At 35.8% G+C, this 14907-nt stretch overlaps 1 protein-coding gene across 3 annotated transcripts in view; it reads left to right on the forward strand.

Moving 5' to 3' along the window:
• LOC128263966 (transcription-associated protein 1-like) overlaps nt 1-14907 on the forward strand; it is a 249763-nt gene that overhangs the window by 155986 nt on the left and 78870 nt on the right. Inside the window, exons 5-6 of one of the 3 annotated variants that reach the window (XM_052999246.1) lie at nt 5303-5393; nt 13747-13885. In XM_052999246.1, coding sequence (XP_052855206.1) covers nt 5303-5393; nt 13747-13885 — 230 coding nt within the window. Of the gene's footprint in view, nt 1-5302; nt 5394-5495; nt 5643-13746; nt 13886-14907 lie in introns of those variants that run through there. The other 2 variants (XM_052999248.1, XM_052999247.1) reach the window with 2 other exon arrangements.

Raw genomic sequence — 14907 nt, forward strand, 5'->3', positions numbered from 1 at the left:
AAAGGTGAAATGGTCATCTCCGAGCCACCAGATACTGATTTGGTCAATCAGTTCCTGACCCCGAAGATAGGGTAATGTCCAGATATTGCATTAATTTCCTGGAGAAAAGATCGAGTCATTACTTTTTTTGCAGATGAATAAATGTGACTGAAAGGAGGTAATCAAAATTTTACTTTCGTTAGTGTTTAAACTTCCCTATTGCGTGTGGTGTGCGTTTGCGTCCCCTCCTTTGTCGAGGTTGCATGGACGAGTTCTCGAAATATAGGGTTAGTTGAAAGATTGTGGTCTGGGGCTGTTTTACCACATCGCGCGTAGGTCCCCTGGTGAAGATAGAAGGCATTATAAACGGCGAAAAGTACAGGGACATCCTTATTAAGAATTTATCTGGAGAATATGCCGATAATTTTACACTTGCCTGTATATTTCAACACGAGAACGACCCGAAAAACCCCAGCAAGATAGTAAAGTCGTGGCTTAACCAAGTGGCAACCAATGTTTTGCAATGGCCACTGCAAAGTCCCGACTTGAACTTGTGGGGAATTCTTAAACAAGTCGTTGGCCAAAAAAAAAAAACAGCAAATAAAGACAATTTGTGACGCATTTTGCAAGAAGATTGGAAGAAAATAACCCTTCAACAATGCGCAAGTCTTGTGGATTCAATGCCAAGCGTTGCTTTGCTGTTCTTAAGCAGAAAGGTCATCCCACTCAATATAAAAGTAAATTTATTAAAAGTATAAGGAATATTGGGAAATATTTTAACTTTTTCAACCATTTTTTCCAGGTGGCTTAAGTATGTGAGCAGACATTTTGGAGATGGTCTCAGATTTTTTAAGTTTTTCGTTGAATATATATTTTTATAACTTCGTTATTCTTCTATTAGAACACTGATATATAGAACTAATGTAACACAATAAATTGGATCTGTAAAATAAACACTGTATGCTGTGGTATACGTGTGTGCTTAGCTCGAGTCTGACCGTGGTGAGGTCCTCGTAGCTAAACTGTGGAAGAATATATATGCATTAAGGTGTGACTGAATAAGAATGCAGGTTCTAGGTATGTGCTTACCACCATTGTTGAAGTTGACATACTAAGGGGTTTTGGTCAAAAATTTTATTATCCAAGTGTATTATCTGCTTCGCTGCAAGGGTTTCCAGGCACTTGAAGTTGAGCAGAATGAAGAAGTTCGTCGTTTTCTTTTCTCTCTTCTCCGTCTTCACAACTTTAGTGACAATTGTGTGAAGGCCATTGCTTTCTGGGAATTCTACCATTTTCATATTTTCGTGACATCTTTTACAGCCTTTAGAACATGTACCCCGGCTGGTGGTCCTGGTCTGCTAGCAGACTGAGCGGCCATCATCGTTCTCTCCTGCTTATTGATGACGCCGGGGACGGTAAAAGTATGATGTCTTCCTGGATCTTTAGGTATTCTCCTTAGAGGTCAGATCTTCGGTGATTGAGTTTGTTGCAAGACGCTAAGAATGTGGGGAGCCTTCTACATCAGGCAATTTGACACTGGGGTCAAAACCTAAACAAAAACACAAAATAATAAACACAAATGAAAAAACTGGTAAAAATGTGAAAAAAAAAAAAAAAAAAAAAAAAAGTTCTAACTAAAAAATTGTCAATTAATTAACTTCAATTAATTACCCAATGTACCTTTTTATCAATCTTGGATGCTTTTCAACATTGAGTGAAATATTTTGAATCCATGGAAAAGTGTGTATATACTTCCGATTTTCTCAGTATAATGGATAAAATACCGTCAAAGTGAGACTCCAAGCAGATTACTAAACCATACAAAAAAATTTGTTTTAATAAAAATGTTATACTTGCCGTAAGCAGTTTATAATTAAGATTTTTTTAGAGTAGTAAAGGGCAAAACTGCTGGCTACAAACTCAAAAACAAGAATAATTTGTGATAAAGAACCAAATGTAAAAGAAACTTGTTGGCCGCTTTCTCGGCCAGATAAACTTGCCGCCTTTAGAGCTCCGCAAGGCCAAATTATTTGTAGATGTATGCTTCCTGTTGCCTTAGACCCCGATTGACAGTTGTTTTTATTTTGGTATTAATTCATGTTGTTTTATTTTCCCACTTACTTATCAATTATTCACAGCCCACATGACGCATTATCTTATATTTTCATTTTATAATCAAAATGTAAAATAATTAGTTTTATGTTCACTAACATATGTTCTCCACGTCCAAAAGAATTTTTGCCGGTGTGAGGGTGCTCTGTTTATGTAAATATTGTGACGTATTTTAAGAGTTTGGTGATAAGAAAGAAGGATTTAATCGCAATGAATTGAGTTTGTTTTTCTTTTAAATTGGTTTTGATTGCATTTAACTTAACGGCAAAACTTGCTTTTTTCGACGTTGATAGTGAGTTATTTCGCATTGGGAAGTGACTATTAATAGGATTTCAAGATGGCGTTCAAATGAGTCGGATATAATCAATATATCATCAAGATATATAAATACCTCGTTACGTAATTGTGCTGGCACTATCTTGTCCATCAAACGCGACATGATACAAGGGGGCATTGGTTAATCCAAATGGCATAACCACAAACTCATAAAGAGGACGACCAGGAACCGAGGGCTTTTATAAAGACGTATTTCAGATCAAGACTTGTGATGCATTCAGCTTTTGGTAATCTACTCAGAATACCATCGATTAATGGCATAGGATAGGCATCTTTTAAAGTAACCGCGTTTACTTTCCTACTGTCTATACATAACCTAACCTTACCAGGTTTTTTTTTTTTACTAAAACGACAGGAGACGACCATGAGCTGGTTGACTCTTGAATCCCTCCCAGTGCAATCATCCGATCCAACTCATCATACATTTGCTTCTTCGCCGCAGCCGACATAGCATGGCGCTGTTTGATAGCCCTAGCATCGGCTATATCAATAACATATGAAATTAGTGAAGTTCTACCTATACCTTGTTAAGAAAAGGAAGGGAATAAATTTACCGCTTTCTGTAAATTTTTTTGTTGATTAGGCATTGGTCTTTTTTGGTCTTCAATAGATGTTATAATCAAGCTTTGAGTCATAAGGTGTATAGGTAGCAAATCAAAAACTGTCCAAAAGTCTATCCCGAGGTAGATGTCTCCAGCCAGGGAGAGAACCAAATAGAAAAAATGGATTTAGTTTCGTTTCTATAGGTTACGCCAGTAACTACTCTACCAATGATATTTTAACTTTTACCGTCCGCAGTATCTACCAATGATATTTTGACTTTAACCGTCCTTTGGAGGTTATTGGCTTGTATTTTAGACAACCAAGACGAAGCAAAATTACCTCCTGTGCAGCTGACGGAAACCCCAGTATCCATTAACACATTAACTGTTTTATCAAAGAGGACTACTTGGGCATGTGAGCGCACATCGTGCTCTATGCCTATTATTGAGGCTAGGAGTAACTTTCTTTCCGATTTGCATTGTTTTTGAAAAGCTAATCGACGACACTTTGAACGGATTTTATGTACTTCTGGTGAAACAGGTGGGTGATTAGAAGATAAGTCTGGGAAAATGGGTTCGGCTAGTTGATTTATACGATCTGAGTGTTGGACGAATCGGTATTGGTTGCTTTGCAGACCATCTGTTTCCGTGCACTTTTTTGTGGTGCGCGAGCTTAGAAGTTTTTTGAAAAACTTGAACTACACTTTCTGAATATTAGCTAAAAGCTTTGCTCGCAGTGTCTCAAATAAAGTTGACTCGCTCATCGGCTCTGAAAGTATATCGGCTATAGCAGCTATGTCCCCATAAAAGTCATCAAATAATTCTGAGCTCCATTTCAGTTCGGATATTCCTATCAGTTCTGTCGTCCTTGAACTGACCGCTCAGTGCTGGCACCAAATCTTTTCATTTTACATCTGGAACACTTTAAAGGTAGCGCCAAAACCACTCACTGAGCTTCCAGTTAGCCATTATCTGTTCATCAGAGTTGGGCATATTAAGCTGGCACTATGTATTCGGACGTTTCTTCTGAGACCTGGTTGGTAGAGATTGGGTGACTGAGGGCTTTCGTGCGTTTGAAGTGGTAGGCCTAAGATTTTAAGATAAAGCTGATATGCTTTGATTAAGATTTGCGTGACAAAGTGGACACTGCTTGTTAGTGCCAGCTCCTATGTTAAAACACGTTCGGTGAAAATTATGTCCGCAAGAGGTTCCGAATAGTTGTGCGTGATAAGCAATTATTTCTCCACAAACATAACAATGTTTCACTGTGTCATTTAATTGTGATATATTCTCGGTTCTTTTGTGATCCTAACATTTCTTAGTTGACTAAAGTGTTTATAGTGAAAGTGATATTATTTAAGGTTACTGAAGAATTCAACATTTTAAAGTTTAATACGAACAATATGGGAGTCATACTATCAGCTAGCGAACCGAGGAAATAGCTCATTTACTAACCTTACCTTATTAAGAAAAATAATTAATGAAAGGAACATCAATCTCATAAACGTCAAAGTGCAAACCCGGCTCAAAAATATTTGAATTGATTTTTTACGGTTCTAGTTTGCCAATTTAAGAAATTTAAGGGACTGGCTGTAGCTCTTTGCTCCACAAGTCCAATACTCAACATAAATTACTCCCAAGTGACTACGGCTTTATTACGTAAGTAAGCTATAACTTCTCCAGTGAGTCTTAGTCAAAACGCAGGAGCCATAGGAAATATTATGCAAGGCCAGATAGTCTTAAAGAACTATATGGATCCATAACATATTTCCACTAACTAGGACCAAAAAAAAAACAAAAGTATCAACTCACAAATTCAAATGTCATATAATAAACAATTTACAAAGTGGTAGAAATAATAATCAGGGATAAGAAAGATTGATCGAATACTTGGCGGAGGCGCTCTCCACCAACAAAACTATTAGTCTCCATCTAAACAATTTTTCGGTAGTCTTAACTTATTAACCCTTTCGGGACCAACGTTGCCTTTGGTCAAATTCGTCTGTTTGAAGACTAACGGTAAGCTTTCTTTTCGTGTTTTCTAATCACTTTTTCTGAAAGCGAAGGCTGATGTGTCAACCGAAAATACAAAAGTTCATTTGAAGGTCATTTGGAAAAGTTATTTGGAAGAGACTGCATTTGCTTTTTAAAAAATTGATTTACAATGATGAAAGTGAAAAAATAAAAAAAAAAACACTACAGGCAACATTCGGTAGCGCCCTTACCAGCGTGGAAACTTCAAATTTTGTCCAACATTTTCTATATTTATTACCATCATAATAAGGAATAAAAAAATATCAACACTATTTCATTTTATAAATCTTTCTTTTCAGAAACTTGCCACAAAAAGACATTTTTGTGGATTTCATGGGCGCACAAATTAAAACACTGTCGTTTTTGGCGTACATTGTTCGAATATTTCAGGTAATCCTTATCTTAATGCTTATGCTATAAATATAGTACCGTATCGTCTCTAAATAAAAATACGTTTTTTAGTAAAAGAAATAAAACATTTATATTTTCTAGCTTCGAAAATGTTACAAATTTAAATTGATTAATTAGTAAATCCGTTGTAGCTTTCCTTGTGGAGAGCATCATAATGTTTGAAACGTAGAAACGGAGACCACTTTAACCCAAGACTGCCTTGGGTGTAAAATGACAAAAAAGAGGGAAAAATGGGGATAACGTTACTCCTTTACATAATGCTTACTTAAAACCTTAAACAAAAAATTGAAAAAAATTGAGCATCACAGCATAATTTGAAGAATATATATCATGCTCAGTTTTATACAGTGCACACTCTGCCAACGAGCCCGAGCTTTGGCCAATTTCATTGCATGGTTTATTTTTGGCATATTTTATAGAGACAAAATTGTTGTAAATACAACGTCATAAAATCTAGTAAAAAGTGATAAAGACTATCAGTCCTTTTCCAGTTTTCACTTCCGAAAGATTCACACGGATTCGAATTTCCCAGACCTGTTCCAATTTTCAGTTCTGAAAGATTTGCACTCCCTCAGTTAATTCTCTATTAACTTTCGCAAAAATCTAACGGAAACTTTTCGCCAAGCATTTGGCTGATGGATTCAGATCCGCAAGAACAGAAATTAATTCTTTTAAAATACTTTGCGATAACTTAAAGTTTAAACGATTTTTTTACCTTATTCTTTGATGTTTTAAGAACATTTTTGCATAACAGATTTGGTTAATAGTAACATATTTGACTTTTTAAAAATTATTTTGAGATGGCACCTTAGAATCGATTCGATTCTAACCTACTGGAATTTTGCAAATCCTCCGCCCCTGCTCTAGTTTCCTATCGACTTTGATAGAAACCAAGCAAGGGTTGTCATGGTTCGATAAAAACAATTATTTTCTTGGGACTTATTTTTAGTAAGCGCTTTTATGTTTGTTTTTATATGGTTAGAAGTGTATATTATCTAAATTTAGTTTAAAAGGAGGAAGAACAACAAACAAGACGTCAAAAATTGACAGGGGTTTGTGAAAGGTGCAAGAGTGGCCGTGAATGCCAAATGGAGCATTGCATCTTAAATTTCGGTTATTGCGTTTAATGTCCAACAGTTGTTGCCTTCTCAACTCCTTATTTGCCAAAGGTTGCAAAAACATTGTTAAAAACAAAACAACAATCTTTGAATTATTTCGGGCAACACAGCTGATTTCCACACGAGTTGTTCAACACTTTTGTTGCTCAGTTTCCAACACTGCCTTTAAAATAAGAAGAACTTTGTTTTATTTTGGCTACCAATGATATTTTGACTGATTTTAGACATTCAATTTGTGCACCAATAATACACACAGATAAGGAACAGCAGCGGGCCAAATGTTGATCAGAGATTTGCCTGGAACACTTAGGCAAATCATAGGCTTTTGTTAAGAGCAGTAGCGGCAGTCGGCTGTTTTATTTCCCCCCAAATAGTAATTTTCCTAGGAAATTTGCTAGCAAGCAAGGGAACTTTGATTATGTTAAGGAAAATCGCCAATTTGGACGAATTCACTTCCGAGTGAAAACTGGAAAAGTCCTGAATAAGTAGACAACAACAAATCCATAGGAAATTGCTTTTCCATATTATTGTGCAAAGTCACTATATGTTTAGGAATGGGGTCGCTTCGATTTATATGCGGTCGATTGACACAGGACGACACAGGACACAGACGACGGAGAAGAGGAAGATGAAGAACGAAAAACATCTTGGGCGGGAAATTGAATACCTGGAAGGAGGATCGGCGCAGTGGAACTCCACTAGGAGCTGTGAGCGTCGGGGGAAACCTCTGGAGGATACAGAGAACTCGAAGGCTACAAGTTAACAAGTACAAAAGCTGGCGAGCACGAGAAGGAGAGACGTCGAGACGTCATACACGAGTGTGAGGAACACAAGGACATCAAGGCAAAACAAGGAAGGAGACTCGTTTTCGTTCCCGAAGTAAGGGGAGAATGTGAGGAGTTGATTAAGCAAGCAGTCAAACAATCACGCAATTGCCAGATACGCGGCCAATTCACCCGCAGAACCGGTAGTGGCGAGAGAGTGTGGTACCGTATGCACAGAGAGGGACAGGAAGAGTCCGAGGGAGACGGCAACCGGAGAGAGAGCGTCGGAGTGCCGGGTGCAAAAGGGAACAACGGGACAGCACCGGACTTCGGACTCTACTGTGGTGCCGGGCGCAGAGGGCGAAAGGTCGAACGGTAAAACCGTGGACTTTGGACCTGGAGGCAAGGAGACGCCGATAACTAGCGGTAAACAGAAGCCTATATAAGCAGGCCGAGCGCAGGAAGCCGGATCAGTCGTCTTTTACCAGTCCACAAGTATCAGTCATCAAGTGAACCAGTAATCAGTGAAAGAACGTAAAGAACCAAGTGGAGGCGTGCAAAGTCAGTATTAGTATTTGAAGTCTCCGAATTGAGACACAGGACCTCTTAAGGCATCAGGCAGAATTACACAAAGAGAGTTCTTCTACAAGGAACTATGGGCTCGGAAGAGAAGTTGTCTAGAACTAGCTGCCTTGTTACAAGGATCGCATAGGCGAAGTCCGGCGTACTGATCGTCTTGCTAGAGTTGTACAGGTCCTGGTGCGACTAGCCCGGAAGGACGCGTTTAGATCGGCTGATGTCTCGAAAGGCGTATGCGTTGAAAGCACAGCAGTTCACTGCTAGAGTCCACGGCAAAAAGGCTAGGGTGGAAGCGTTCATCTAGAAACTAGCGTTTGTCACAGAGACTCCGTTGGCGGCTTCCGGCGTACGCCTGAACCGTCAGGTAAGAACTAAGCAGGCGTTCGGTGCGACCGACCGGGACAGTGCAAGGGACAGGAGGCTGGGGCTGCAAAAGGTGTACGCCTTAAGAGCATAGTGCCTGTTCACCCTAGTCTGGGAACGGTGACGCATCCCTATGCCCTGATAGCAGTCGAGCCAACGGCAGTAGAAGGAACCACGAGCACGCCGAGTGGAACCTGCAGCATCGGAATCAACCCAAAGCGAGTCGATCAACGCTGGAGCCATCCGGAGCATTAACGTGGGAAGGAGAGTGCTCAGACGGGGCCGGCCAAGAAGGTATTAGAGGTATTCACTTGTCATTATCAGCCCAAGACCGAGGGTCAAGTCGGCAATTAAAGAACCCTTTTATATACCCGAACTTTCTGTGCGTTCTTACTGGTCAATTGAGCGATCCCGTTTATATAAATGTGGTGGGACGAACACGATATTCGTAGGGAGCAGAAACCAACAAAATCAGTTCGTTACACTGAATATGACAAAATCGTTTTTTACGTCAATGTTGCCAATGTTGTTGTTGTTACTGATACAATTTAGGTTACTAAATATTGTTTGAGGCTGCAGTTTTGGAATATCAACAACTGTGGAATATAAACATATCAAATTTTCTTTGTTCATCAGGATTGTTAAAAGTTTGACCCCGGTTTTCTTTTCAATAAAATGGGCTTGGTTTAGATATCTTCGAAGTCCAACGAGGATCTGTCCCAAAAATTTGACTCTTCGTGGATATTATAAATTCGATTATTCTACTGTTTCTCCTGTTGTTTCTTTTCCTCAATTTTATATAATCTGGGAGTAGATTTTTTGTTAGGGTAGCTTGATCTACCAGATGATTTCGGCTTAGGCATAATTGCCGAGACTTCCCTATTCCTTCCACTAGAGGTACTGCATTCCGTATTCCGTCCCTAGTAGCGGTAGTTTTTGTTATTATAATTTAAATATCGCCTTACTTCGTCTTCCCTACTATTTCTGTCATTATGATGTAATATATTGTTATATTGAGAGTATTTTTCCCTAGACTGATAATTATTACGTTGACTAACGTTAGCCTCGACTCTTTTGAAAAATGTGTTGTATTGCCCAATCGTTCCCGCAAATATTGAGTGTTTTGCTCTAGGTAGATTAAGGTCGGTTTCCTTAGTGTCAATCAGTTTAAAGAGGAGAGTTTTTAGTTCTATGATTTGATCGAACAATATTTAAACTCGCAATTGTTTATGGATAAGCCCGTGAAGTTCGATGAAAAGAGTATGTTCATCCTTTCTGTCAGATCAATGGGCGTATTCAGCAGAACAACATGATCACTGATGGATCAGTAATTAGTAATCAAGTTTGTTCTGCTGAACGCCTGTGATACATTATAAAAAGAGGGAGTGGATTTTTGTCTGCTTTCGCTCTACTCGTTATTTGTTAGGCTCTATTGTCGTCGCCTTCGTCGATGAAAGGCTGACGAATTTCATACATCAATATATATGTTTATATAATTATATTTGCGTGCATACATACATATAAATATAAATAATACATATCTGCTTTATATATATAAAGATATCTGCTTTATATATATATATATATATATTTATATGTGCTTTGAATATGCATATATTATTTTTATATCTGCTTTATATATATGTATATCCTTTTATAGGCAGAGAGAGGGAGACGGAATCATTTGTTGACAATTTGTATGAAAATGCATAGAGAGATAGAAAACGTATGGTGCTTATGGAGACACATAGTATCGAATCTAAGTATATCGACTTTTTGCTTAGTTTCTTTGTTTAGAAGATAGCTAAAGCTTTGGTGAAAGCGTCAAATGAATTGATGAAGTTTAAGGAAAAACTTTACCGAAGAAATTTGTTTATATTTAGTTTAGAAGTGCCATTTTTCGGCGTTATTAGAGATTTTTGGCTAAATTGTAATTTTGGAACGTGTGTAAAAATAGTAAAAAGTCTTAAGTCTAAGCGGTCAAGTTTTTTAAACATTTATATTTTTTGGCGAAAACACGGAATCGATTGGCTAAACGGTTTAGCGTCCAGAATTTTGGAAAAGAAAATTGACCATTTTTCCAATTGGAAGCGTTTGGGACCACTTGGGGAACCCTAATAAATATTAGCAAATCAGATTAAAGTTATTAGAATGTAATAAAAATTCATATTAATATTGTTAAACAGTGGATTTGGCTGTGCGTTGATTCCTAGTTTTCGTACTGATAGCTTTATATATAGAGATGACATAATAGGTACCCATTGTCTTGTGTATTTGGACGATACTGTCAAATTTTCAACCTCTTTAGTGCATATCCAATCTCCTAGAAAAGTATATGAACTTGTTCGCAGATCAAATCTTACACTGCACTTAGATAAATGTGAGTTTATGAAACGATAAACTGAATTTTAAGGACATATAATTACAACTGAAGGAATCAAGGAAAAACCAAATTGGATTCAAGGTTTTAAAATTCCAAACTCTCCGAAACAAATTAAATAGTTTCTAGGCATTTGCGGATTAAATCGCAAAATTATAAAAGACTTCGCAAATATCGGAAAACCAATGACTCTTTGTTTTAAGAAAGGAGTCAAAATAAATGTTAAAGATCCCAGTTATAACGAAGCATTTGAAAAATTAAAAACTTTAATAAGCAACGACCCAATTCTCACATATTTTTTTTATACCTAAAATTATTATTTACACTAACATTCGCTGCATTTATCAACGTTTTCTTAACATTATACCCTTGCAGAGGGTATTATAATTTCAGTCAGAAGTTTGCAACGCAGTGAAGGAGACATCTCCGACCCTATAAAGTATATATATTCTTGATCAGCAGCACTAGGCGAGTCAATCTAGCCATGTCCGTCTGTCCGTCCGTTTCTACGCAAACTAGTCTCTCGGTTTTAAAGCTATATGCATAAAACTTTCCCAAAAGTTGTCCTTCTATTGCAGGTATTATATAAGTCAAAACAAGCTGGATCGACCGAAAAAAAAATTAATTACTGTGCTGATTTAAAATTTTTTTTTATAGTTCTTCGACATATAGTAATGGTTAATTATTTCAAAATTACGGTCATCAAAATCGGACGACTATATCATATAGCTCCCATAGGAACAATCAGAAAAAAAAAGTAAAAAAAATTATAACTTTGCGGTTTTTTATTTTTTTTTTTTAGTTCTTCGACATATAGTAATGGATAAATATTTTAGAATTACGATTTAAATTTCATTAAAATCGGAAGACTATCTCATATAGCTCCCATAGAAATAATAAAAATATATAAAATAACTATCTAATTAACATCATAGCTTCAAAGTTTTTAAACATATACGCAAGTAAATCATAATTTTTATGTTTTCAAGAATATTTAGTTTTTGCAATAGCTGCAAGGGTATATGAAATTCGTCTTGCCGAAGTTTGCTTCTTTTCTTGTTTTTTATAAAAAAAAATGTTTTATTAAATAAAGTTAAAGTTAGATATACAAAGTTACATATACATACATACATTTTTTGTTTGTTACTGATCTTTTTTTAAAATCTAACCGATCGGACGCCTATAACCTTTATTCTTAAGAAGGATCGGATAATATTTAATAAACTTGGTATTTATCGCTATTTATTGACTAATAATTTTTTAATTTCAGATTCGTCCCTTGACTGCAAGATTATTAAATCTGCAGCCTGCCAAATCTAGCTTTTGTTCTCATTTTAAACTTTTAATTATATTTATTTTTTGAATATTCTCTACAAATTTCAAGTCAATCCAAGTACAACTAACGGAGTTACAACGTTCGAAATGACCGGCCGTGCGACCAGATTGTTCACGTATGAAAAACTTGAAATCGATTTTTACAAAAACGTCTTTTTTGAAGTTCGTGAACATCAGAACTCAAAATCTACTGAACCGATCCTTTTGAAAATTTGAACATTACTTCTTCACATAAATAAGCACTTCAAAGTGCTCAAAAAATATACAAAAAAAATTCTTCGTGGTTACCCCTAAAAATTCATCAGCTTTAAAATACAAATGAAACTTTTTATTGCTAGTCCGGTCACAAGCTATTATGTTCATCGATATTTTTTAATATCGAAAACCAAACATCCAACAATTTTTACGGCGCCTCCGTAGATTCACGGTCCATAGATTATTTTTCATTATTTTTCTTTGACAAATTTTTCTTGTATTCTTTAAATTTTGTTTAATAATATGTAATTAAATTTAAAAAAAAATAATATAGATAGCTGTAAATAATCGTCACCTAGAATTGGTCGTTTCACAAAAAAACATTTTAGCACAATCGAATATCAAAAGTTAAACTTAAAAAGAAAACGTTGTATTACATTCAAACGTTTTTTTATTGCGTTGACATTAAGGTAATTCCAACTTACATAAGAACAATATTAAAACCTTCTTGGTAAATTTTTAAAACAATGCAAATCTTAAAAGGTGTTGAACTCTTTTCAGCCATTTTCAAAAAAGATTCGTGGAAAGGAACAAAAAATTAAATGGTCGCGCTATTTCTATATATGGCTTTATACTACAATTTTTGTATACCCTTGCAGAGGGTATTATAATTTCAGTCAGAAGTTTGCAACGCAGTGAAGGAGACGTTTCCGACCCTATAAAGTATATATATTCTTGATCAGCATCACTAGTAGAGTCGATCTAGCCATGTCCGTCTGTCCGTCCGTCTGTCCGTCCGTTTATATGCAAACTAGTCTCTCAGTTTTTAAGCTATCTGCATGAAACTTTCCCAAAAGTTGTCTTTCTATTGCAGGTAGTATATAAGTCGGAGCGAGCCGGATCGGACGACTATAGCATATAGCTCCCATAGGAACAATCGGAAAAATAAATGAAAAAAAATTATAACTTTGCTGTTTTTTAATTTTTTTTTTAGTTCTTCGACATTTAGTATTGGTTTAATATTTCAGAATTATGGTTTAAATTTTATCAAAATCGGACGACTATAGCATATAGCTCCCATAGGAACAATCGGAAAAATAAATGAAAAAAAATTATAGCTTTTCTGTTTTTTAATTTTTTTTTTAGTTCTTCGAGATATAGTAATGGATAAATATTTCAGAATTACGGATTAAATTTCATCAAAATCGGACGACTATAGCATATAGCTCCCATAGGAACAATCATAAAAGTAAATAAAAAAAAATTATAACTTCGGTGTTTTTAAATTTTTCTATAAGTTCTTCGACATATAGTAATGGATAAATATTTCAGAATTACGGTTAAAATTTCATCAAAATAGGACGACTATATCATATAGCTCCAATCGAAATAATAAAATTATATAAAATAACTACCTAATAATAATGAGCTGCAAATCATCATTTAGACATATACGCAAGTAAATCATAATTTTAATGTTTTCAAAAATATTTAATTCTTGCAATAGCTGCAAGGGTATATAAACTTCGGCTTGCCGAAGTTTGCTTCCTTTCTTGTTTTCCTAAATTTTAATAAATTTTCTTATCTTTATATTTTAGGAAGTGGTGATTGCCAGCTCATTATCTGTAACCAGCGGTATGCTAAATCTAATGAGAAATTGTCCGAAGGAAGCCGCTCATCTCAGAAAAGAGCTTCTTATTGCAGCCCGTCATATATTTGCCACAGACTTACGTCAAAGTAAGTTTATTTGAGTTGTATATTACTGACAGTACAAAAGTTGAAACCCAATAAGATGACATTCTCCAATCTTTAAAGCAGGGGTTCTCACGCCTTTGCACAATGAGCACATTTTTTTAAGCCGGCTCAATAGATAAGTTTGCTGGGAACAACTGGCTATACAGAAACAATTTTTCGCACTTATCCCTGACCCCACAAAAAATTGTGCGCGCCTTTTCGGTTGTTTATTCGATTTTCTGCTTCCTGACTCTTTTTCGAAAAAAATCGAGCCAAAAATGCCGTCAAATGTGGTCAAATACCGCACCAAACAGTAAGTCGTTGTAAATGCGTTGATTTCGGAACTCCAAATGCGGCAATTCTGCAATTGACGAAATTATTTGCTCAGGACATCGCAAACAATACATGCGGCTTTCGTTTGCGTCTTACGTAAGAAGAAGAAAACTGTTTAATTAGTAGTCTATTTTACTGAAACTCACTAACTTCCCATAAAACAGCAAAACTCGATCGTAGGCCCGGTTATAATAATAAAATTGAATACCGTCCGAAAGTAATTCGGTATAAATTGATGTGCTTTTATGTATGTAATTTCTACTAGTAAGCATTGAAATATTTCGTATATCAGAACTCTCAATAGTCTCTCAGTTTTAAAGCTATCTGCATAAAACTTTCCCAGAAGTTGTCTTTCTATTGCATGTATTATATAAGTCGAAAGAAGTTGGATCTTACGAAAAAAAAACATTATAACTGTGCTGATTTAAAATTTTTTTTTATAGTTCTTCGACATATAGTAATGGTTAAATATTTCAGAATTACGGTTAAAATTTCACGACACATATTTTCATCAAAATCAAACGACTCTCATAGGAACAATCAGAAAAAAATACAAAAAAAATTATAACTTTGCTGTTTTTTATTTTTTTTTAAGTTCTTCGACATATAGTAATGTATAAATATTTTAGAATTACGATTTAAATTTCATCAAAATCGGACGACTACATCATATAGCTCCCAAAGGAACAATC

The sequence above is a fragment of the Drosophila gunungcola genome, unplaced genomic scaffold, assembly GCF_025200985.1.
Source record: "Drosophila gunungcola strain Sukarami unplaced genomic scaffold, Dgunungcola_SK_2 000035F, whole genome shotgun sequence".
Classification (NCBI taxonomy): Eukaryota; Metazoa; Arthropoda; class Insecta; order Diptera; family Drosophilidae; genus Drosophila; species Drosophila gunungcola.